Source organism: Camelina sativa, chromosome 6 (assembly GCF_030686135.1).
Source record: "Camelina sativa cultivar CO46 ecotype springtype chromosome 6, ASM3068613v1".
Classification (NCBI taxonomy): domain Eukaryota; kingdom Viridiplantae; phylum Streptophyta; class Magnoliopsida; order Brassicales; family Brassicaceae; genus Camelina; species Camelina sativa.
The window spans coordinates 24,874,655-24,896,837 of record NC_141885.1 but is presented as its reverse complement, the minus strand read 5'-3'; the positions used below and the strand labels follow the sequence as shown (position 1 = coordinate 24,896,837).

The 22,183-nt window shown below is 36.8% G+C and overlaps 4 protein-coding genes across 11 annotated transcripts; 1 reads left to right on the top strand and 3 right to left on the bottom strand.

Moving 5' to 3' along the window:
* Nucleotides 1–486: 486 nt before the first annotated feature.
* Nucleotides 487–9,908, bottom strand: LOC104699339 (DNA-directed RNA polymerase V subunit 1). Its single transcript, XM_087454630.1, has 18 exons — nucleotides 9,537–9,908; nucleotides 9,064–9,158; nucleotides 8,600–8,726; nucleotides 8,393–8,508; nucleotides 8,239–8,286; nucleotides 7,776–7,940; nucleotides 7,462–7,620; nucleotides 5,489–7,369; nucleotides 5,225–5,400; nucleotides 5,044–5,119; nucleotides 4,795–4,925; nucleotides 4,441–4,595; nucleotides 3,868–4,142; nucleotides 3,553–3,726; nucleotides 3,318–3,458; nucleotides 1,633–3,218; nucleotides 1,389–1,503; nucleotides 487–1,292 (listed from the first exon to the last, which is right to left on the bottom strand). Exons 2-18 carry the CDS (start codon nucleotides 9,145–9,147, stop codon nucleotides 783–785), a joined length of 5,919 nt encoding a protein of 1,972 aa, XP_087310756.1. The 5' UTR covers nucleotides 9,148–9,158; nucleotides 9,537–9,908; the 3' UTR covers nucleotides 487–782.
* A 1,441-nt stretch (nucleotides 9,909–11,349) lies between these two features.
* Nucleotides 11,350–13,623, bottom strand: LOC104792849 (uncharacterized). Of its 5 annotated transcripts, none has more exons than XM_010519092.3 (7): nucleotides 13,461–13,623; nucleotides 13,108–13,147; nucleotides 12,655–12,753; nucleotides 12,343–12,564; nucleotides 12,117–12,218; nucleotides 11,841–11,991; nucleotides 11,350–11,759 (listed from the first exon to the last, which is right to left on the bottom strand). In XM_010519092.3, the coding sequence occupies exons 2-7, from the start codon at nucleotides 13,129–13,131 to the stop codon at nucleotides 11,548–11,550; spliced, it is 810 nt and encodes a 269-aa protein (XP_010517394.2). In that variant the 5' UTR covers nucleotides 13,132–13,147; nucleotides 13,461–13,623; the 3' UTR covers nucleotides 11,350–11,547. The 5 variants fall into 5 exon arrangements, with proteins under 5 accessions (XP_010517394.2, XP_010517393.2, XP_010517395.2 ...); XM_010519091.3 differs by having other exon boundaries at nucleotides 13,108–13,150; nucleotides 13,461–13,604; XM_010519093.3 differs by having other exon boundaries at nucleotides 12,655–12,750; nucleotides 13,108–13,150; nucleotides 13,461–13,590.
* A 2,224-nt stretch (nucleotides 13,624–15,847) lies between these two features.
* Nucleotides 15,848–18,437, bottom strand: LOC104792848 (auxin transporter-like protein 1). 3 transcript variants are annotated; one of them, XM_010519089.3, is made up of 8 exons: nucleotides 18,225–18,437; nucleotides 18,094–18,135; nucleotides 17,799–17,942; nucleotides 17,520–17,705; nucleotides 17,317–17,429; nucleotides 16,944–17,225; nucleotides 16,658–16,865; nucleotides 15,848–16,503 (listed from the first exon to the last, which is right to left on the bottom strand). In XM_010519089.3, exons 3-8 carry the CDS (start codon nucleotides 17,931–17,933, stop codon nucleotides 16,045–16,047), a joined length of 1,383 nt encoding a protein of 460 aa, XP_010517391.1. In that variant the 5' UTR covers nucleotides 17,934–17,942; nucleotides 18,094–18,135; nucleotides 18,225–18,437; the 3' UTR covers nucleotides 15,848–16,044. The 3 variants fall into 3 exon arrangements, with proteins under 3 accessions (XP_010517391.1, XP_010517392.1, XP_087310755.1); XM_010519090.3 differs by having other exon boundaries at nucleotides 17,799–17,945; nucleotides 18,225–18,390; XM_087454629.1 differs by lacking the exons at nucleotides 18,094–18,135; nucleotides 18,225–18,437 and having other exon boundaries at nucleotides 17,799–17,951.
* A 1,590-nt stretch (nucleotides 18,438–20,027) lies between these two features.
* On the top strand, nucleotides 20,028–22,055 carry LOC104792847 (large ribosomal subunit protein uL10z-like). Of its 2 annotated transcripts, none has more exons than XM_010519088.2 (4): nucleotides 20,028–20,502; nucleotides 20,634–20,702; nucleotides 21,135–21,626; nucleotides 21,726–22,055. In XM_010519088.2, the coding sequence occupies exons 1-4, from the start codon at nucleotides 20,245–20,247 to the stop codon at nucleotides 21,861–21,863; spliced, it is 957 nt and encodes a 318-aa protein (XP_010517390.1). In that variant the 5' UTR covers nucleotides 20,028–20,244; the 3' UTR covers nucleotides 21,864–22,055. The 2 variants fall into 2 exon arrangements, with proteins under 2 accessions (XP_010517390.1, XP_087310042.1); XM_087453916.1 differs by having other exon boundaries at nucleotides 20,055–20,473.
* Nucleotides 22,056–22,183: the final 128 nt, after the last annotated feature.

The following is a 22,183-nucleotide window of genomic DNA, read 5'->3' as shown; positions in this document are numbered from 1 at the left end:
CAATTTCGGGTGGTGAAGAAGTACGTGAGCAAGAATGGTGTGAAGTATGCGAACGTAATTTAAAAGATACATGCACAAAAGTATTCTACTGCTGCAACGAGTGTTACACCACTTGTCATATTGAGTGCTTAATTGGTAGAGACCCATATATGATGCCCGGTCAATATTTTAATAAATGGATAACGAGGGCTCAAGTTCTTCGCAAATGTAATACTTCTCGACCATTATGTGGTTCTTGCAAGAAGCGTTGTCTAGGGAGAATATATGATTTAGGCCACCGTAAAGCTTGTTCATATGAATGTATTTGGTGAACAAAAAAAAAAAAAAAGAAGAATGTATTTAAACAACTTATCAATCCTCTGAATAAAGTGTAATTTTTCTTTTACTTCCAGTTTGGTATTAACTAAAATGATGTCTTTAAACTATTTATCGTCCGTTAAGGTAATGGCTTTGGTGATTTAAACTTCAAACAAGAAGCAAATGAGATTTGCAAATGCATTGCTCGATAAATAAAATATGTCAATGTCAAACATCATTACAATGCCGCTAGACTTTAAAACTTAACCAGTCACCGAAACCTAAACCTGATTTTAGGACAAACGATCTGCAACTAGAGAACTGCATTTACACATTGTTTTGCACTTCACAACAGATTCTTTTTTATGATAAATAGAAACCGCCATTCGCTCCACTCTTTATGTACATCTCAAAACAAAACAGTGGAGACTGAATGGTTTAGCTAAATGAACCATACCTTCTTTTGTTGTCAAATCAGAAAGAGTTTATGTCTGAGTCTGGGACGGGGACTGAACCTGAGCCTGAGCCTGAGTCTGAGATGGAGACTGAGCCTGAGTCTGAGATGGAGATTGAGCCTGAGTCTGAGTCTGATTCTGAGACAAAGACTGAGACTGAGCCTGAGTCTGAGATGGAGACTGAGCCTGAGCCTGAGTCTGAGAGGGAGACTGAGTCTGAGTCTGACTCTGAGTCTGATTCTGAGACGAAGACTGAGACTGAGACTGAGTCTGAAAGTCTTCACCTCCATTACCTATAGACTGAGTCAGAGGCTGAGACTGTTCTTCCCCAGGTGGTGTGGCATCTTGGTTGTTCCTGTCTCTATTTCCGCTAGGCCGAGGTTTAGTAAAGTATTTGTCAATGAATTCTTCAGCGCGGTCGGGGTATGTCGTCATCAAATAGTTATTGAGGGATTTTCTGTATGAAAAGTCCTGTTTGGTCCCATCAGTTGAAACAACAAAGAAGCACCTGCTATCTGAGAATGTGGTGTGCTTATCAACCTACATTGTTGTTTAACCAAAAATTTCACATCAGAGACATAAGGCGAAGTAAGATTCAAAAGAGAAGCTAAATTTGTAATCGAGCATCCTGGTTACCGTGATGAAATCAACACCAGAGCCGAGCTTTTTCTCTTTTTCGGGATGGAAGTTCAAAATCTTCTCCAGGACAAACGTCTTGTCATCATCAGAAATTGGGTCTCCATCAGGGTACCTTCATTGAAAGAACACAGTTTTAGAAAGATAGAAGCATAACAAGTATACGGAAATGCGAAACAGCATAATTAATTGTACATAAAACTGGATATTGGATAGACTGAGCTTAAGAACTAGAAAGGCATACCCAGACAGATGCATTATTTTCCTAAGAGTCCTCATGACTGGCTCAACATCTGAGAGAAGCTCTTGCTCCTCAGAGGTGAATGAGTCCAAGCGCTGTCTCGTTGCTGTAAACATGGGAGCCAAATTATCCTCAGATCTAGGTGGCCTAGGAGTATGGTTCCTTTTTCCTTTCCAGTCTGCACCACCACCATTGGACCAGCCACCATGTGAGCCATTAGATGGAAATTTCTTGGCTGGATTTCCCCACTGGATTCTCTCTTTATCATCATTCTCTCTACTTTTGGTCTCCTTCAAGGAAACCCACGGATTTCCATCATCTTCATTGGTATCATTGTCTGCTGCAGTGGGACTTGGCTGTCCCCAAGAACCCCAAGCAGCAGGACCTGATTCAGTTTCAGAATTCTTTTTTTCCCCGGTACCCCAACCAGCAAGACCTGATTCAGTTTCCGATTTCTTTGTGTCCCAAGCACCCCAAGCAGCAGGACCTGACTCAGTGTCAGATTTCTTTTTGACCTGGGAACCCCAAGCATCAGGTTCCGAGTCAGTTTCCATGTTTTTTCTGTCCCAAGAACTCCATGCAGCAGCACCTGATTTAGTTTTGTCGCTAGAACCCCAAGTAGCACTATCTGACTCAGTTTCCAAGCTCTTTTTGTTCCAGGGACCCAAAACACCAGCACCTGACCCAATGTGAGAATTCTTTTTGTCCTTAGAACCCCAAGCAGCAGCATCTGATTCAGTTTCCGAGTTCATTTTGCTACTAGAACCCCAAACAGCAGCATCTGTTGAACCCCATGCAGCAGGAGCTGATTCAGTTCCCCAGTTCTTTTTCTCCCAAGATTTGTCTGAAACAGATTTGAGTCCCCAAACGTCAGAAGACGGCTCACTATTTTCTGGGACAATAGAATCTGTATGAGCTGGTCTTGTTTCCCAGTTTGGTGTTGTATTTGCATCATCATCCTTTGTCTTTAAGCCCCAAGCACCTGAATCTGATTTCGAAGATTCTTGAGCATCTTTTTTAGTGTTCCAACCAGTCCAAGCATCTTCCTTCTCAACATGTGTAGTCTTTTCCCAATTAGACTCCGGGTCTGCCTCACCCCCTGTGTTTTTTGAGACTCCCCATTCTGGGCCACCACTGCAACCATTATCCCACGAAGAACTTTTCTCCCAGTTGGATTCTGACTTGGAAGATTCTTGAGCATCTTTTTTAGTGTTCCAACCAGACAAGGCATCTTCCTTCTCAACATTTGTAGTCTTTTCCCAATTAGACTCCGGGTCTGCCTCACCACCTGTATTTCTTGAGAGTCCCCATTCTGAGCCACCACTGCAACCTTTATCCCACGAAGAACTTTTCTCCCAATTGGATCCTGATGGCTGGCCTTCTTCATATATAGTTTGGAAATCGGCACTGTCCTCAAATTTAGGCTCTCCAAGGGCAGAGTCTCGCTCGGGCGATTCAGCCCATTCAGCCATTTCTTCCTCTGTAACATCAAAACCAGGGGAAGACACATATGCATCTACATTTGTCGTGGATCTGACCATTTGGAGGAAGCCGTACACATCTGTTTCTTCTTGATCATCTAGACCAGTCTGGAGATAGATTGACAACAAATTACATTAAATTGCATAACAAGCTTATATGAGAAAACCTCAGTCAATTGGTATATGATTCCCAGTGAGAATGTATACCTCTTTTTGGTTCCATAGAAGTTCAAACTGTGAACCTGTACCAACATCCACGCGTTTCCCCCAAGAACAAGACCCAACGACTGTTGATAGAGAATCTTTATGACATTTCTCAGCCGCTTTCTCAAAACATCTTCTTGGTGTCTAAAAGCACAAAAAGTAATTCCTGTTAACATGGAGCCAGTATAAAGTCTTACAAAATAATTTGTACTAGACAATTAAGGATTGAACTACTAACAATCAGAGTTGCTTCTGTGAATGGAGCCTTAATGTTTAAGGATCGGGTCAAAGCTTTGTAACCTCCAGAATTGAAACCCAACATATTCCCTGAACAAGTCATGTTGTTTGCTAGGAGAATGATGTGTTCTTTCAAGACTCCTCTGGAGACCATTCTCACTGAAGCTGATAGACGCTGCAGATCAAATCAACATCTTAAATTTAACTTCGTTACAAAAACAATAACAAACATGATACCAAACATGTAATATGTCAGAAGTATCATGACTTAAGTGTAAGATCCAGTGCACGGATCACGTCGTAAGTTATTAAGTACCTGTACTGCTTGTTCAAAAGCACAGGATAACCCAAGCAATTCTTGCACTTGCTTTACAGAATAAGGGATTGACCGTTTTGTGTCTATCAGATGAAGCACTGAAAGACATGAGTCTATCACAACCCTCCATGCATCACCACTTTGCTTGACAGCAGATTTTTCAACAGTGACATCCAAAACCCATTCCCCCCGGCGGGATGCATGACGATTCCGGATCCACGTTGTCATGTCTGAACTATGCCAGATTATATTTGCTGAGCAAATCCGTGGATCACCTGCTCAGTTTAGATACAGGAGTATCATCAAAAACATTTATCTAGAAATCTTACTAAAACATAGTCTTTCTTAATAGCACAGAATTTCGATCACAACTTGGAGGACAAATCAATCAGACTAGTTGAGAAAATATTTTGGTTCATTAAACTTCTGGCAAATAACAAAATTTTGCAAGCCATATAACTAGAAAATTTTGCAAGGAAGACTCTTTCATATACATTGCACCCCCATCAAAGAAGAAACCGACTGGAACGGAAACAAGAGAAATAAACAAAAATGAAAGTGTTATTCAAGTACCTTTGATCACTGTATCCAGCAGAACCGGGTAAATTGTATTGCAAAGAACATCAAGAATTCTTTCTAGATCAGGATCGGTGGCATTGTAGGAGAACATCAAACAAGGCATATCTGAATCTTTGCTCCCACAAGGATCTCGGAAAGAGCAGCACTCACTGTTCATTGAAGAATAGATAATTACAATTAATTAACAGAAAATAAAGTTAAACATGTAGACATAATGATATGAAACAACAAAATGGAAAGAAAATAACTGGAAACCTAGAAATCAACATCAGACTTGCTTCTGGAAAAATTATGCATAACATTCAACAAAAGACGACATTCAGAGGAAAAGCGAATCATTGTACAAACCTGACAGACAAACTTGTTCTCTTGAAGTCGTCAGTAGCTTTCTTCTTTTTCTTTTGTCCTAGTGAATTAATTACATCCTCACACTTTTGAAGGATATCCTGCATACTGATGTTCCAATCTTGCAACAATGTCTAGTAAACCAAAAACACCAATTACACAGCAAGAAAAGGATAATACTATAGTAAAGTGTTTCTATGACAGGTAAAGGCTTTCATAAAGATTCAACAGTAAAAGAACCAGAATTCAAACCTTATTAAGATGAATATGGCCATGTAGGCATGAATCAATTCCAAAAATTTCTGATATAGTTTGTTGCTTTCTGTATCTGCATGCAAGTAAACAGAAAGCAGATTGCAAAGAGGTTTAGTAAAACCGAAAAAAAAAACAAAAATTAACAGAGCAACATACGAAAGTAAAACCCAATTCTTACTCGACGAGGAATTCCACTGCAGTATCTTTAAGACTAACTTTCTTCAGCTTGTTCCTGACTGTGTAAGCAGCATTTTCCTGGCAAAACCTTTTTCCACAATGGCATTCATTTAAATATAGGACTACGCGCCGATCATTAGTAGTGTTTTGGAAATTGACTTTGCAGAGCAGAACTTCCTGGGAAAAGGACAAATACAGAAAACAATTATACAACAATACAGATGATCAAAGCTGTATTAAGGAGGCAGCTTTGATATTGCTATACCTTCATTAGCTCCCATGATGAATTACTATTTGGAGTGGAATCAAGCACTGCCTTATACGCAGGATTTGACATGGCAGTAGCTGCCAATACTCCAACAGGTTCTCCCGCCTCAAAAATACCTTGATGTCCATGTTCAGAATCAACTCCATATTTGAACTGGACGACTGAGTTACTACAGGTGTTTCTTACAGTTCCATCGTTTGTAATTACGATATCCCGAAGAACAGCCATCAGATTCTTAAAGAGAGTTCCAGGCTCAGCTAACCCCCTTGAAGAGCGAACAATAACCTCCCTTGCTGCAATTGAATGAGCCATCTCTTCATACGGATCCAGCCCATGAAAGAAGCAGCCCTTCACTATTCCAAAATCGCCAGATGAAGAAATCCTGCCGTACTGTCTCTTACAAAAGAGAGCCATGTCCTCTACCAGAGTCTTCGTGTAGAATTTCTTCTTGTCAGAAAGCTGAAGACCCAAGAAGCCTGTCTGCTGCACCAGCTTGTTGATTGCTGAGTTACTCTTGATGTCGATCAAGTTCCGCATGGAATATGACTTCAGCATAAAGTTAGCCGCCACTTCCTTCACTTTGTGGATGCTGTTCTCTAGTTGCAATTCATCTTCATATGATAATCTCAAGCGAGACACCATGGGTGAAATCTCCCGGATTATTAGGTTGTGAATCACATCCATGTCTGCCCTAGACATGGATAAGTCTTCCAAACTTACACTAAACCCCTCAGCAAAAAGACTTTCCATCAAAAGAGGAGGTAGCGAATCGAAGAATCCAAGTGCCTCCTTTGGACCCTTCTCCAGAAAGATTGAAGTTACAATGCCATTGATGATGGATGCCATCGCATCAACCCCGAAATCAAACCTCAGCAAATCACTTCCATCAACCATGAATCTGTCACCTTTGCAGGTCAGACGCTCTGGAAAGGCAAGCTGTAGAATCTGAAAAACTGTCCAAGCTGGGCCAGATTTACTGGACTTCCTTAGTGCTGGTGGTGGCAGAGACAGAGAGCCATACATAGCTAACTGTTGAGCAGTTGCCTTGTCCAGAAACACCCGCTCCAGCATAACCCTCAAAGACAGTAAAGAATCACAACCCATCTGCAAAATCAGCTGTCCAGTATGGGAGCTAAGCAGTTGCTTCTCCACAGAGAAGAGCTCCATAACCTCTGCCTTAGCACTAAGTGACTGTGGGTAGAACAGATGGACACAATCACCATCAAAATCAGCACTGAGGGGACTACACATCAGAGGGTTAATCTTGACGGTGTTATCTTCATGAACATACACCCGAAGCGCTTGAAGAGAATGCTTATGTGTCGTCGGGGGTCGGTTGATAAACACAACATCCCCATCCATGACCCTGCGATGAACAACCTGCCCAGGTTTAAGCACAGTGTGCTTCTTGGATCCATCCCTTAAAGAATAGGTCGTAGAACCTTGAGTATAACTCAAACACAACTCGTTGTCTACTAACTCTTGTAGATAACTTATGTTGTGGACACTAACCCTTTCCTCAAAAGTGATTCTCCGCGCAATTTCAATTGGGATGCCTACCTCATTCACATCTCTGTACGCATCTCCAGTGATAACGCTACGGGAAGAGAAACCTGAACCCTTTCGGATGAAAAGTGTTCTCATTTTTTCTGTCCAAGCTTTTGAAGATGAACTATCCGAGATCTTAGACACCCCGTATCTCATGTCAATGTTTCTTGTTGCTTTGGCAGTACCTCTAACCTGCAGATAAGTATCTGCCACTTTAAACATTCCATTGGCTTCAGCTTGATGCGACTCAAAGTTTGTCTCGCCAGACCTAGAGCTTGTTATGGCTATCACTTTCTTAAGAACGTCTTTTAGCTCAATTCTGGAAGGATCCTGGAAAAAAGAATGAGACAAATCCAGGAGTTACAACATAATCCAAAGCATTCAATAAACTCAACACAGGATTTTAGTGTCAACTGGCTTACCACTGACATGGAGCTGAAACCATCAGAAACATCTGGCACTGACAAACAGTTAGGCGGGACTGGAAGATATTCTATTATGTATCCTTCTTGAGGAATATGTCCCTTTGCTGTGAGTTTCTTTTTTGTTTCTTCAGGGATCCGTCTTAGAATTTCCTTTACCTATTTGTTTTCCCAGCATATGGAAAAGGACATGGAAAGAACATAATCATCAGGTTCCAGAGACAAAACATCTTTAAAATAGAGAATGAATTTAAACAAACAAAAAGAATGTAACCATAAACAGAAACATAAGCACGAAGAAGAAAGTAAAAAACCTCTCTTGCCAGCAGGGGCCGCGTATAGTTGCTTCCATAGCGGTAACCATATCTTTCCAGGAAATTCCAGCAACCCGCCTGCAGTCTTGACCTAGATGGGAGCTTCAGTTCTAGATATGAGGCCCCATCCGATGATCTATCTCTGATTGATATGTTTGAAGCTTCCTAATACAATAACTCAGTAGTTAAAAATCCAAGACGTTCAGCAATAATACATATAACCAGTTAATGTTTCGTGGTGCCACAAAAATACCAATAACTACTGCTTCGCAATAATTAATTATTGTTACTTTCATTGAATGGATCAAAAGAAGCACAATTACTATATGCAACTAGTTGACGGAAAACTTGGACAACTAACTAAATGCTGAACAATCAGAATGTATATGGTCCCATAAGAAACATTTAACAACTTCCTTTTCAGGTAAAAGGAAACAATCAGAATGTATATGGCATTACTCACCTCACAACAGACACCTAATAAGCGCTCCGCCAGACCACCACTTGTGCTCTGTACTCAGAAAGGTGAAAAACATTGGTCGAGATTTTATATGGTTTATGAAAGATTTTACAAAATCATACCACATGGACTTTAAGAAAACTCAACGAGGTAATACCTTTGCCTTCTTTATCTTCAGACATTTCAAGCACAGAAGGCTCAGCATTTGTTTCAGTTCATTAACATGAGCAGGATGGTATATTGGCACTGGAAGCTGAATATAACCAAAATGACCTGAACATGTAGAAACAAAGATCGATACCTGAAGAAGTATTCCAACAAACAATGGCAGAAGAAAAATATAGGAAATACAGAACTGGATTACCTTCACATTTATCTGGCTCTGTCGCACCGCACGATTCACACCTGCCAAACTCCAGAGGCAACCCCAAGAAGGGGTTAGAGAGTTGACTGGCATGATTGATTGAAGATTCACTAATCGATGCTACACACTGCAACAAAGAATTAAAGTCCAGTGAGAAATAGAAGAGTGGCAGAGGGTATATCGCAGAACAACATATATATGCAAAAGTGTAGCACTTAGCATTACACAGAGCTGAGTAGGATTATACTAAAATTCATGAATTTAGTGCCAAGCAAAGCATAACCAAAACATAGAGGGTTTTGGCTATTCGCAATCCTTAGTTCTGAAAAACTAATGATGAACAAAGCCGTACATGCAACTTTTTATCACTCTTGGAACCAAAATTCTTCGAATCCTTGGAGGGTAGGTAGAAAGATGCAAAACAAAATGGATCAAGTCCAGAGAGTATAACTCTTATAACTTACAATCTCATGGTTACTTGCAAGACCAAATGTGATTCCAACAATCTCTCCTTCTAGCATTTCTGATGAAGAAGATTCTTCCTCCATGACACAAAACCCTAAAAATTGAAACCAAACACAAACAAAACCGAGTTAGAAGTTGGCAGATGTAAAGCAACAGAGAAATAAAGACATTTGAGTTATTTAACTTGAGAAAACCCATAAATTTCCAAATAAAAATCGAGTCTTTGAACCAAAAAAAACAAAAATCGAAGAACAACTTCTCAAATCTGGAAAAGAAACAATTTTTCCACTCGTTTCCACGAAATCCAAGCAGTAGTAACACATAGCAAACCAAAAAATCCGAAATTTCAAACCTACATTTCAAACCACAACAAACCCACAAAAACCCCAAAAACACACACATAACGAAGTCATGATCGAGCTTTGTTTTTCCGGCAAACATCAAAAGAAACGAGTTGGGTAAAAAGAAATACCTAAGAATCGACGATTTCAGCAGAGGATTTGACCCGGTTTGGTTCCTGAACCCGGAGAAGAGACGGAAACAACGGGTCGGGGAGACAAGGGTTTTTAAAAGAGGGAGGAATCTGAGTGAGAGAGAGAGAGAGAGTGAAAATGGCGGAACTGAGAGAGAGACCCAGAAAGTAGAAATTGTGAGAGAAAGAAGGTTTTGAGTGACACTGCTTTGCTTCTTCTTTTTTTTCTTCTCTCCCAAAATCTTTTTGTTCTTCAGTCTCTCCAAAGCTTCCGTCTTTATAAACCCACAATTGCATTTGCATGCATAGGGGGAAATTTTTCAGTTACCTAAAGATGTCAATTTTATTTTCTCTTCTCTTTCTTTGTCACACGATTAATAATAAATAACACTTGGGGAAATGCAATTATGGTGATAAATGATTAAACAAATATCTTTCCAAATACAAGATCATATTTTGACAAAAAAAAAAAAAAAGTTCTAGAAGAATAAAGGATTGCAAACCCACAAATTTTGTAGTCAAATAAAAGATATAGTGTAAATTCTATAATTGACTTTCTTATTTTTTTTTTAATTTAGTCTTGCTATTATCTATTTTAATCGATCTCCATAAATAAGCATTTCCATTTACAACACGGTATATTTGATGAGCTGAAACGATGAAGTAGATAAATATTATTTTTATATTTGAAAAAAAACTGTAACAATTACTTTTTTGTTTACAACACGCTATGTTTAATTCGATTAGAATCTGGCGGAAACGACGTGTTAGAAAATAAATCGATCGTCATAAATAAGTGTTTCCATTTGCAACACCGTATATTTAATGAGTGGAAACGATGTTTAAAGTAGATAAAGATTATTTTCTATTTAAAAAACGGTAACAAACACAATTACATTTTTGTTTACAACAGGCTATGTTTGATCTGATTAGAATCTGGCGGGAACAACGTGTTAGAAAAAAAAAATATTTTTTTGTTTACCGGAAAAACGGTAACAAATGTGTGGATTAATTTTGTAGAGAAAATAACAATTTTGTCATTATATGTTCATCTAATGTGAGAGATTTCTAAAATTAACTAAATAAACTAATTCCTTAAGTAGAAAATTAACTAGATAACTAGTTGTATTTAAGTATGCAATTAAACATAAAGTTTTGCTATTGTAGAATAAAAACATACATTATACATTTCAATATTTATTATGTAGATAAAAGGAAAATGTTAAACTCTGATATTAGTCCATACTTATCACTGCATTTTAGGTTGAAATAATAGTGCTATTTGAAAATATGTTTTTTCTAAATTAGTGTTAAGAGTGAAACTTGGAATAAATAAACGTTAATGCAATATAGTTTGACTAACTGAATTTTTTTTTTCACAAATAAACGTTTATGCAATATAGTTTGACTAACACATTAGATGACAAGTTTGGGTTGAGTGAAGGATGCATTTTATTTCGTTAATAATCACTCAACCGTTCACTTACTTCCAACTTTTACAATAAATGGAAGTGAACGAAAAATTCATTTAATTCTTAAAAAAAAAAAAAAAAAGGAAGAAAAAAACATTGAACGGCTGACCACTTGTGCTTACGAACGAAATAAAATGCTTCATTCACTCGACCCAACCTTGTCACCTAATGTGTTAATCAAGCTCCTATTGATTTTGGTTCTTTTGCATATACACCTAGAAGGGATATTTGCAATTAAACCGACTTTCAGATTTGGTCCAACTTTTAAGGCTATTCGGTTTACTACTTTTACTTTGGATAAGTGGGTTTCAGGGTATAATATTGGTACTGATACAAGTAAGTGATAAAGAAAATTTGCATTTCAAGTTCATCAATTACTTATATTAAAAACCAATAATATCTCGAGAAGACCCACCCAAAGATGCCAAGATGGGTCCTTTCACCTGTTTACCCCCAATACTAACTTGCTAGAGTTTAGTAGTTACTACTTAGCTTCCTAATATGTATTTCAATTCTAATTACAGGAGCTCATGATTCCTTTACTTGTCCCACCTCGTTTCTCTCCTCCTCCTCTTCTGTCCACGTACTTCCATGAGAAGCTCTTTTAGTTCTTCACAAAGAGGTTCTGGAGTTAGTCTAATGATCTCATCATCATCACCATCACTATCCTCCTTTGGTTCCGTCTCCTTCTCCTTTGGATCCGTCTCTTCCTCCTCCTCACTTAGCCATCCACAGTGAAGATTCTCGACACCTAATAAATTATTTCGACCTCAGTAGAAGAATGTTTCATGTGTTGAGATTGTTAATGGCAATGAGTAAAAGCTTTTACTACCTTCAACAGGACATGATGCAAAATCTGCTGATGCTTCTCCCAAATGAAAAGTTGCAGATGATGGGTCTATGACTGCTTCGCTAGTGATTGATAACTCATGAGCTTGGTCTCTTCCATGCTCAACATCCATGTCCTGCACCAGCTCCTGCTCCTGTATTACAAAAGATGGATCATACTGCAAGTTAAATAGCATCTGGATATACCAAGTTCAAGAAACCAGTAATAGTTTCTGATCATGCAAGCAACACGAATCACAACAATGAAGCAACAAATCACATTTGCAGATGATGGGTCCATGACTGCTTCGCTAGTGATTGATAACTCATGAGCTTGGTCTCTTTCATGCTCAACATCCATGTCCTGCACCTGCTCTTGCTCCTGTATTACAAAAGAAAATCATACTGCAAGTTAAGTAGCATCTGGGTATACCAAGTTCAAGAAACCTGTAATAGTTTCTGATCATGCAAGCAAAACGAATCACAACAATGAAGCAAAAAATCACATTTTCTTCTTCTTGTTCTTGAACCAGTTGGTTAGGTTGTTCTTTCCCAGCTATTTCTTGGTTCTGATCCTCAGCCATCACTTCATTTTGATTCCCAGGCAATTGGTTGGCTTGTACCACAGCCAGTTGTTGGTTTACTTTCTCTTGCTTTTCAAGACAAATAGAAAGGAGGGAAGCATAGCTTTCATCTTCAATCAAAAACCATTGGTCTTCACCATAGACCTGAAACCCAAACTGGGTATAAGCCTTATTTTCAAAGTTTCAAGGTAAATGTGTTATCAACGAAGGAAAAAAAGGAGATCCTGAACAAACCTCGAGCAATTCCTTAATACTCTGAGTGATGACACGCTCCTGAAACCCAAGATCTCTCATGCGGTCTCGTGCTGCATCCTCTCGCATCAATCCAGCCTTCTGCAAGAAGGGGAAAGAGAAGTAGCAATTTGAAACCATAGAAAAGAGAGACACTCATAGAAGGAAACAAACAAGAAGAAAGACCCATCAGACATGGTTCTATTTCTCCCTGAGAATCATTTGAACAAACGAAACAAACCACCACCTCACTCTTCTGAAAATCATTAAGTCTATTAAGATATCAAATCACTAATTCTCTCCTTTATCTCCATAGTTATTCTACTCTAATGTCTATGCCTATGCTTTTCTCTTACTTTTTCACTATACTCTCTAAAAACTATATGATCCAACAGGTCATAATCCTTTTACTAGCTACCCTGCATTTTAAAAATTAAAAAACAGTAAAGCTTATACCTTTCTTCTTCCTCTGGGAGCCATTTGTATCCCTCTGTAGCTTCTTGAGACATTGGAGGACAAAAGTATTAGTCTTTGGGTTAAAATCAACCAAACAGTGGTCTGTTTATTACAAACCTATGCAACAAAATCAACTGTCGACGAACAAACTAAGAAACAAAACAAAAGTTCAGCTCTTTCCCCAAAATTCGAAAACAGTAACACTAGATATAAATAAAAAATGTCCTAAAAATTTTAAACCTAAAGAGAATCACAACAAAACCCACAAACACCAGCTTCATGACGCAGCAGACAATGACAATGTGATGATGAGTTGTTTCGTTCAGATTTTGATAGGGAAAGAGAGAGCTTACGGGCGGAGAAGATACAATCGGCGTGCGACGGTGGTAGGTTTCTTAAGAAAAAGCCGCCAATCGCCTCTTCGTGTCCCAAGTCCCAAGATGCTTCTTCTTCTTCTTCTTTTTCTTTTCTTCACGACTTTGTAAAGCGAAAAATAATCAAAATTAGTAATTAAAAATAGTCGAGAAAATTTTAATAAAACTATTATATTTGTTTTCTCATTTAAGTCAACCATTTTCTTATCGGTTACTAAGATGTTTTAGAAATGGCTAGGTGCTATTTGGAAGCAGCGTTTATCAAAAAAATCAAAAATTAAACTGTGACTAATTGAGAACTAGTTTTAGAATTATTTAATTAAACTAATAATAAAATAAAAATATATAGTATTAAAATATATGTATAATTCTGCTTATGTTAAAAGAAAAAATATCAAATAAAATATAAAACTATAATATTGTTTATAAATTAAGAATATTTTATGATTTTCATTAAAAGTTTATACATTAGTTATTATAAAATATCATAAAATTTTAATTTAAATGTCTAAATAACAAAATATATATATATATAATTTATATTTGGCTATAAAAATAATCGATATATACAAAATTAAGCAAGAAGTAATCGGATTAAATAGATTATAATCAAATTAGACAGACATAATTGGATAATCAATATTAGATGGGATTAATCATTAATCGAAGCGGAAAGGGTGAGTCTAACAATTTTACGTGGCATAATGGATTCTATGCAAAGATTTTTAAAACAAGAGTTACTACTACACTACCACTAACCTACCAGTCAGGTTTTACGAATAAATTTAATAAACCCTCTTACATGCCACAAATTCTTCTTATTTGGACATTTAGACAAATAAAATACTATATACATTAGAAAATATAAATTAAAAAAAATAAATAAATATATATATAGGGCAAATTTTCAGATCATTTTACGTAGAAAATGTTTTACGGATCGGAAAGAGAAAGTTCTTTTATTAAGCAAAATTGACGATAATTTTATTAAAAAAACTTTGAATTACAATGAACTGAATAGGTGTAAGAGTTACCGATGAAAAGATCTTCAATGATTCAGATGTCGGTTGTCGACCTTCTGATATTTTTAAGATTTGATATTTTCGAATCGTCGAAGCGGCGTGAGTGAAAAAGACTGGATTCATTTAAAATATAGTGTGTGTTTCTAGGGTTTTCTTTTACAATATTTTTTTCCATCTATGCTTTATACTGACTGTATTTATAGATATACATCAAACCTCCATTTTTTTTTGAATTTCAAAAATATCTTTTTTTAATACCTATTGTAAAAAATGTCCACATATGTTGCCTATTTCCAATTATATCTCTTTTATAAAGTTTGATATAGAATTTTAAAGGTTTTCTAAATGTCTTAGAATATTCTAAGAGGTTTTGTAAAAATGAACATTTAAAAAAAGGGAATAATTGAAAATAAACGAACATTTTTGAAAAAATTTGTATTGTAAAAACGATATTTCTCAAAATTTTCATTTTTTTGGGTATAGGACTGAAGTGTATTAAATCATAATGTTACAAGAATTTAAATTAACATGACACTATTAATTATAATTAGTTAATGGTTTTTATTTCACCTAAATTTTCTTGCAACTGTAAAAGAAATTATGATTGTATTATAAGGTTTGACATAGAAATTGAGATTAAAATAGAAGTACGTTTATGTTTTTTTTTGTGTGTGTGTGTGTGTGGAAAGGTTAGATGAATGGGTGTGTTTTTATTTTTAATAGATAGTTTTTCCTACTTGTTCCAGTTTCGAATAGATTATATAGATCATATATAATTCGTTATCCGTATAGATCAAAAGAAACTAAATATAATTTGAAATTTGTGACTCATTTTTTTTTTTGTCACACAAGATTGCTTTCATTCAATCAAACATAATAAAGTTCATACAAGCCATAGGTGCATAGGTAGAGAAGCTGAACACAGAGTACAGCAACATAAAGGAAAAGGAAAACACTACACAAAGGTAGCTCAAACCAGTCGAGAAAGATTCGATGGGAGCTTGGGTACCAAAGCTAATACGCAGAGTGGTGCAAGTGATCACACAGTTCATCGACGGGTCATCCACAGACAGGCCGTTGGACGAGTTTATGGTCACTATCATTAGATTGAGTGACGTTAAAGAAGTTTTCCAGACCAAACGTAGAGGGAATCTCCCGACGCCTGTGAGCAGAAACTTCACCGGCGTCGGAACACATGTCTAAAAAAGGAGTTTCGATATTAGTGCCTGGGAGAGAAAATACCTTTTTTGTAAATTTGTGACTAGTATCAAGATTCTATAGGTTGTTTATCCATGGTTAGAAAACATTATAAAACAAATATATCGTTGCAATAGCAACTGGGAGTGTAGAGAATTTTTAAATATATATCTCAAGTTGACAATTTAAAGTTCATTGTGCGTAAAACACTAAAAAAAGGAAAGCGTACATTTATCTTTCTTTTCAAGATCATTTAAAAAAAAAAATCATTGTTCATTATGGATTCCCCAGCAATTTGTTGTTGGCTCAGAAACACTCCCTTGTCTAATGGGGCGGAGCAAATGTCAGTGATGCGGCCGTGGAGGAGGACACTGATAACATTTAGCAAAGAGGCCAAAAGTATCAACTTGTTTAATGAAATTAGTCATACTCGCCCATCCTCCTAATCCAAAACCAACCACCAACACCCAAACGACCACCACCACGTTCACCACATACGCACCTCTCCAACCGCCTATCACTGCCGGTGGCTTCTCCGCAGCGTTTAGTCGGGAAGAAGCAGAGCGGTAAGTGAGGATGTGAGCGAGTGATGGGATAATGTAGACGGTGAACGTGACTAGAAGTGCACCAACGGCTGAGTTAATGGGACCAAAGAAAGGGAAGATTATGGCTAAGAACCAAATCGGTATCACCACAGGCAATCTTGTGACCGCTCGTAGCAAAATACTATTTGTCTCATGCATTCCGATCACTTTCTCCCACACGAAATATAGCGGCGTGCACGCGAACCCGAATGTTATAAACTGCATGCATTAGAGAGATTATCACACAACATAAACACCAAAAAAAATTCAAACCAAACCTGTTTTTTGGTAGATCCTGGTTCAGACGTCTAATTTTGAAAACCGAAATAAGAGAATTGAACCCCAAAAAAATAAACAAATGTTTGAAACTAACCTGGTGAATGAGCATGAGTATAACTGCAGCATCACGCCACGGTGAGTTAGGAAGGAGGGAGAAAGCATTAGCATGTGTGAGAAGCTGATCTCCAAAGGCCCAGTAGACAGATATAGCCGATGGAATGGTTAAGGTGAAGACATAAAGTGTAGCCAACAGATATATGTACTCAAACTTTCTTGGCCTCCACATTGCATGCATTATCTCTCTGTGAATTCGAATGATTTGTACGTCAAACGTGAAACAAATGCGAACATACACAATGAAGGTTTATAGAAATACTCACACCGTAACAGCATGGCCACCAAAAGTGTACAATATATTAGTGGCTCCAGTGAAATACAGAACCAACTTGGTTGGACCGGAATGAGTCACTCCTTCGACCTGACCGTGTACAAGAGCCGCGATGGTGAGGTACCAAGCGGTGTAAGTGGTCATTCCAAGACCAAGAAAGGACCATATCCTATAGTTGTGAAACGAGGGTATGAACACTGTGGTTGCACAACATGCTCCGAATATGTAAGTCCATGTCCTCTTGTCTAGCTTGTCGTTTATGTAATATATGTTACTGTCCATTATTGTTACCCATACGATTAAAATCAAAAATCAAATATGGTGTTATACTTAATATCGAATAAAAATTGAGATCTTAAACCAACCTTGCACAAGCGATGAGTTGGATAACAGAACCAAAGAGAAGAAATGTACAGTTGAATGTTAATCCAATTGCTTTCCAATATGGACCAAGCAAACCATCTAACACTTCGAACCACTGCGATTAATGCTTTAACGAGATATAACAATCGCGGATTAAAGAAATCTAACGGTGGAGATTGAATATAAGAGTTTTGTGAGTGTGAACCTGAATGACATGGTTGTTGAAGTTAACATTTTGTTTCTCTTTTCGACTTCTGTACTCAACGTAGAGAACACTGATGAGATAAGCTGTCCAACTTCCCATAAAACCATAGAGGATCTGTAGAACTACACCTGATGCCATTCCCATTTGTGAAAATGAATAAGGTAGTGTCAATAAAACTTGAGCAACCTGCCAACAAATTACAATTGTATGTTTAATACATAACATGACCGAACCGAAGATATAATGGTTTTAGTGTGTGAAATTTGATTAAATTTGAACCTGGTTCGATGCACAGCTGAACCAAGCATCATAAACAGAACCACCATGCCATAGAAAGCTCTTCATGCTTGACTCATCTCCTCTCTCTTCAGTCTCATTCTCCATTATTCCCTCTTCTGTTCCCTTAATCGACATCTTCAAAATCTGCTTCATAAATCAAGAACCAAACAAGATTTGGAAACTCTGCTTTTTTTGAGTTTGCATCTTCTATGCAAGTAATTCCAAATGATGTTATTGATTTATTGATATGAAGATGAGTGACTGTAGGTAAGAAGAGAGAGTGAAGAACAGTTACCTAATTACTCTTGTCTACTAACAATGGTGCTGCTTCTTCCACCTAAACAAAGAAGTTAACTACATTTATAAGCAAAACTTTGTATAAAAGTTACATTGAAAAAACGTAGAGGGAAAGACAATTTTTGGAACCTTTTAGGACAAAGAAAGAAGGGAGAATTATCTCTCTGTTCCTCTGTGTTTCTTTCTTCTATATCTCTCTGACTCTCCTCTTTGTCTTTTATTTGTTTGCTTAATTGAAATTAATAAGAAAGGAAATGAAAGATTATCAGCTTATCAGTTTCTCAAATGTGTCCCTGAGTCGTTTCAAGAGTTTGGAAATACTTTTTATGATTGTTTTTGGTCAAAATCAGAGAATAAAAAAATATAAAGATACCGTTCTTGTTATATTTGTTACCTTAGTATCATCAATTGTAAAATCGAGAAATATTCGTATTTACTTGTAAAAATACAATCACATCACATAATTCATAGGTCGCAGTGTAATTTTCCCATAAGTTTTGGATTCTTGATTTTAAAATTTTATATTTCTTTCCTAAAGAAAAACTTTCTTCCCTGAATACAGGTTTAACTTTTTAAGAAAATGAAGTGTAGTCATATTTATAATTTTCAAAAATGAGGATGCGCCGTTCATTATGGTCACCTTAATTTTTTCGTTTCAGTTACCGAATTAACTAGAGTTACACTGTTTTGTGTTAACGTTTAAAATATTAATTTTTAATTTAACTTTTTAGTTTCTAATACATATTTGCAGGGTATAAAAGAAATAATAAGCACTCCCTATCTTCTTTGCTCTTTTCTACAACTTTTTGTATTGTCATTATTACAACCAATTCGCGCAAGATGGTTGATATTTCTTTGTCTTTTCCTCTTTTTCTAGAAGAAGTGTTAGGATAAAATATTTGTTCTTTATCAAATCTTTATTGAGAATTTTGGTAAAACTGTGCGATTGATTGTCATCATTTTACAATCAGCCAGTTGTGGTGGATACAATTATAATATGACTAAAGATTAATTTCTTCGTTTGAATTCATTCCCAAGAGCAAACTGCAAAACATATATGAAAAGCATAATACATTAGAATCCACAAAAATTGCAATCATGGCTTAAATTCAAAGAGTATCCTATATACACATCAGCGTCATCATCATCGTGCTCTTCTTTTTAAAAAGCGAGCCTTCTCATTGTTTTATACACTTTAACGATTGATCTCTAAAAATTCTTCAGTAGTGTTTATATTTGGGCTGGCTTATAACTTTCTCATAGAAAATAAAATAATAATAAATAAATGAAAATACATAAAGAAAAAAGTAGAGGCTTCAGCTTCACTCAATTCTTTTTCATATAATTGGTTCTCATATTGCGAATGAGCTAAATAAGTTAGCGTCTCAAACATGCATGAGATTAAGATATATATATATATATATATATATATATATATATATAGGAAATAAGCATAAAAAAAAAAAGAGAGAAAGAAATAAACAAATTAAAGTTCGTTTAGCCATGCGAAGTGTTTCCAACTCCTAACAGAACCATGTTATGTTCTGCATTTCAACACACCCTCTCTACGCTCAAGGTCCTTTATGAACTTTCATGATGCTCTGTATCCAACCATATCCGTGAATTCTAAGGCGTTGCGCCAAAAAGGATAATCCACAATTACAAACATGCATGTGTAAGAAGAATATGAATATTTTTTTTTATTTTTAACAAAAAAAAAAAAAAAAAGAATATGAATATTTAAAGTATGCACTATGCACCAACGTTTATTCCAATGGTAAGATTGGGCTAAAAAGCTCTTTCGACACACATCTCAAGCCCAACTTATAATCGCTTATTACCACAAATCCAACAAATATAAACCGTTAGATCTAGGTCCTCCCACAAACTAAACCCTAATCGTTAAAACCTTCCGTACACGGGAAACTATATAAACCCAAAACTTCTCTTCAACCTGTCGTAATCGTGCGCAGTGTTTTGTTTGTTTGTTTCTCTCCTTACTCGTAAAAAAAAAAAACAGTTACAGAGGTTAAAGAGACGGCGCCATTTCGCTGTCCGCCTTGTACGAGCTCCAGCTTCGTCTAGGCCCTCGATTTTGCTATTACCCCAAAATTAGGTTTTCTAATTCAGTTTAGCATTTTAAGTAGCAATGGCGGTGAAAGCAACAAAGGCGGAGAAAAAGATCGTTTACGATTCGAAGCTTTGTCAGCTTCTTAATGAGTACCCTCAGATCCTTGTCGTTGCGGCTGATAATGTTGGATCCACTCAGCTTCAGAACATTCGGAAAGGCTTACGAGGCGATTCGGTTGTTCTGATGGGGAAGAACACAATGATGAAGAGATCTGTGAGGATCCATGCTGATAAAACTGGCAATCAAGGTTTTCTCAATCTCCTTCCTCTTCTTCAGGTTTCATTTCTCTCTTGGATAGTTGTTTTCATTTGGATAAGGTATTTGTGTGTTTGGTTCGCTTTGATGAAAGTTATGGTTTTGTTAAGTGGAGAGTTTGATTTGGTTCGGTATTGAAATGTATGAAACAGGGGAATGTTGGGTTGATCTTCAACAAAGGTGACTTGAAGGAAGTCAGTGAAGAGGTTGCCAAGTACAAGGTTTGTTTATTGACTTCATTAATGTTATTGTTGTTGTTAAGTTTTAGTATAGTGCTAATTTGGTTAGTTTGGTGATTTTTCTTGCTCGAGATTATTAGCTTGGAAAGTGCAAATTTGCATTTGGGGGTTTGATCAAATGGAATCATATGCATTCTCTTGCTTAATGCAGCCACATTCAATAGGGTAATTGATATTATTTTGGTTTATTGAGCTTTGAGGAGACTAAATTTGTAGTTTCCCTTTTGTGTATTTGAATATTGATTGGGTTTATTCCACAGCTTGTACTGTTAACTGATATTTAAAACCCCTTCTGGTCTGTCTTGAAATGCAACACATTCAAAACCTCTATGCTCACATTATGTAGCTCCCCTTCATTTTGTTTGAATATTGATTTATGTTTTAATGAGAAAGTCCTTGTCATGTTTTTGACAGGTTGGAGCTCCTGCTCGTGTAGGTTTAGTCGCCCCAATTGATGTGGTTGTGCAACCAGGCAACACTGGTCTTGACCCTTCACAGACCTCTTTCTTCCAGGTGCTTAACATTCCAACAAAAATCAACAAAGGTACGGTTGAGATCATAACCCCCGTGGAGCTCATCAAGAAAGGTGACAAAGTCGGTTCATCCGAGGCTGCGCTTTTAGCCAAGCTCGGAATAAGGCCGTTCTCTTATGGCCTTGTCGTGGAGTCAGTCTATGATAATGGCTCAGTGTTTAACCCTGAAGTGCTTAACCTAACTGAAGACGACCTTGTTGAGAAGTTTGCAGCTGGTGTCTCGATGATCACCGCACTTTCCCTTGCAGCCTCTTACCCAACCTTAGCAGCTGCGCCTCACATGTTCCTCAATGCTTACAAGAATGCTCTTGTTGTTGCCTTAGCTACTGAGTATTCTTTCCCTCAGGCAGAGAATGTGAAGGAGTTCGTAAAGGTTTGTCCCTTTAACGTTTTGCGTTTCAGATTTTTGGGATTAGTCATGAGTAGTCATGAAAATGTAAATTTTACACTGTAAAATTTTTGCATGGTTCAGGATCCAAGCAAGTTTGCGGTTGCTACGGCTGCACCAGTTTCAGGAGGAGATTCAAGTGGACATGCTGATGCGATAGCTGTGGAGGAAGAAGCTGCGGATGAGTCTGATGGAGACATGGGATTCGATCTGTTCGGCTAATAATAATAACACGCCGCTCTTTGCTTTTGCCATTTTTTTGTTATGACATTTAAATTAATGTTTGAACCTTTATAAATTAAATTTGACTTGAGATAATTTCATTGTGGATTATTTTGTTTTTTTTATCAAAAATTCCTATTCTGGGTTAGAATATTTAAAATTATTTAATAAAAGGTTTATCGATTTTGTTTCTTTATTTGTTTTTAATTTTAATTTTAATTAGTTTTTAAATATAATATTATATGACATATTGTTATATTTTGATTAGCTTTAAGAAGGTGTGAACCCAAAAAAAAAAAGTGTTCTAATCTATGTAAAAT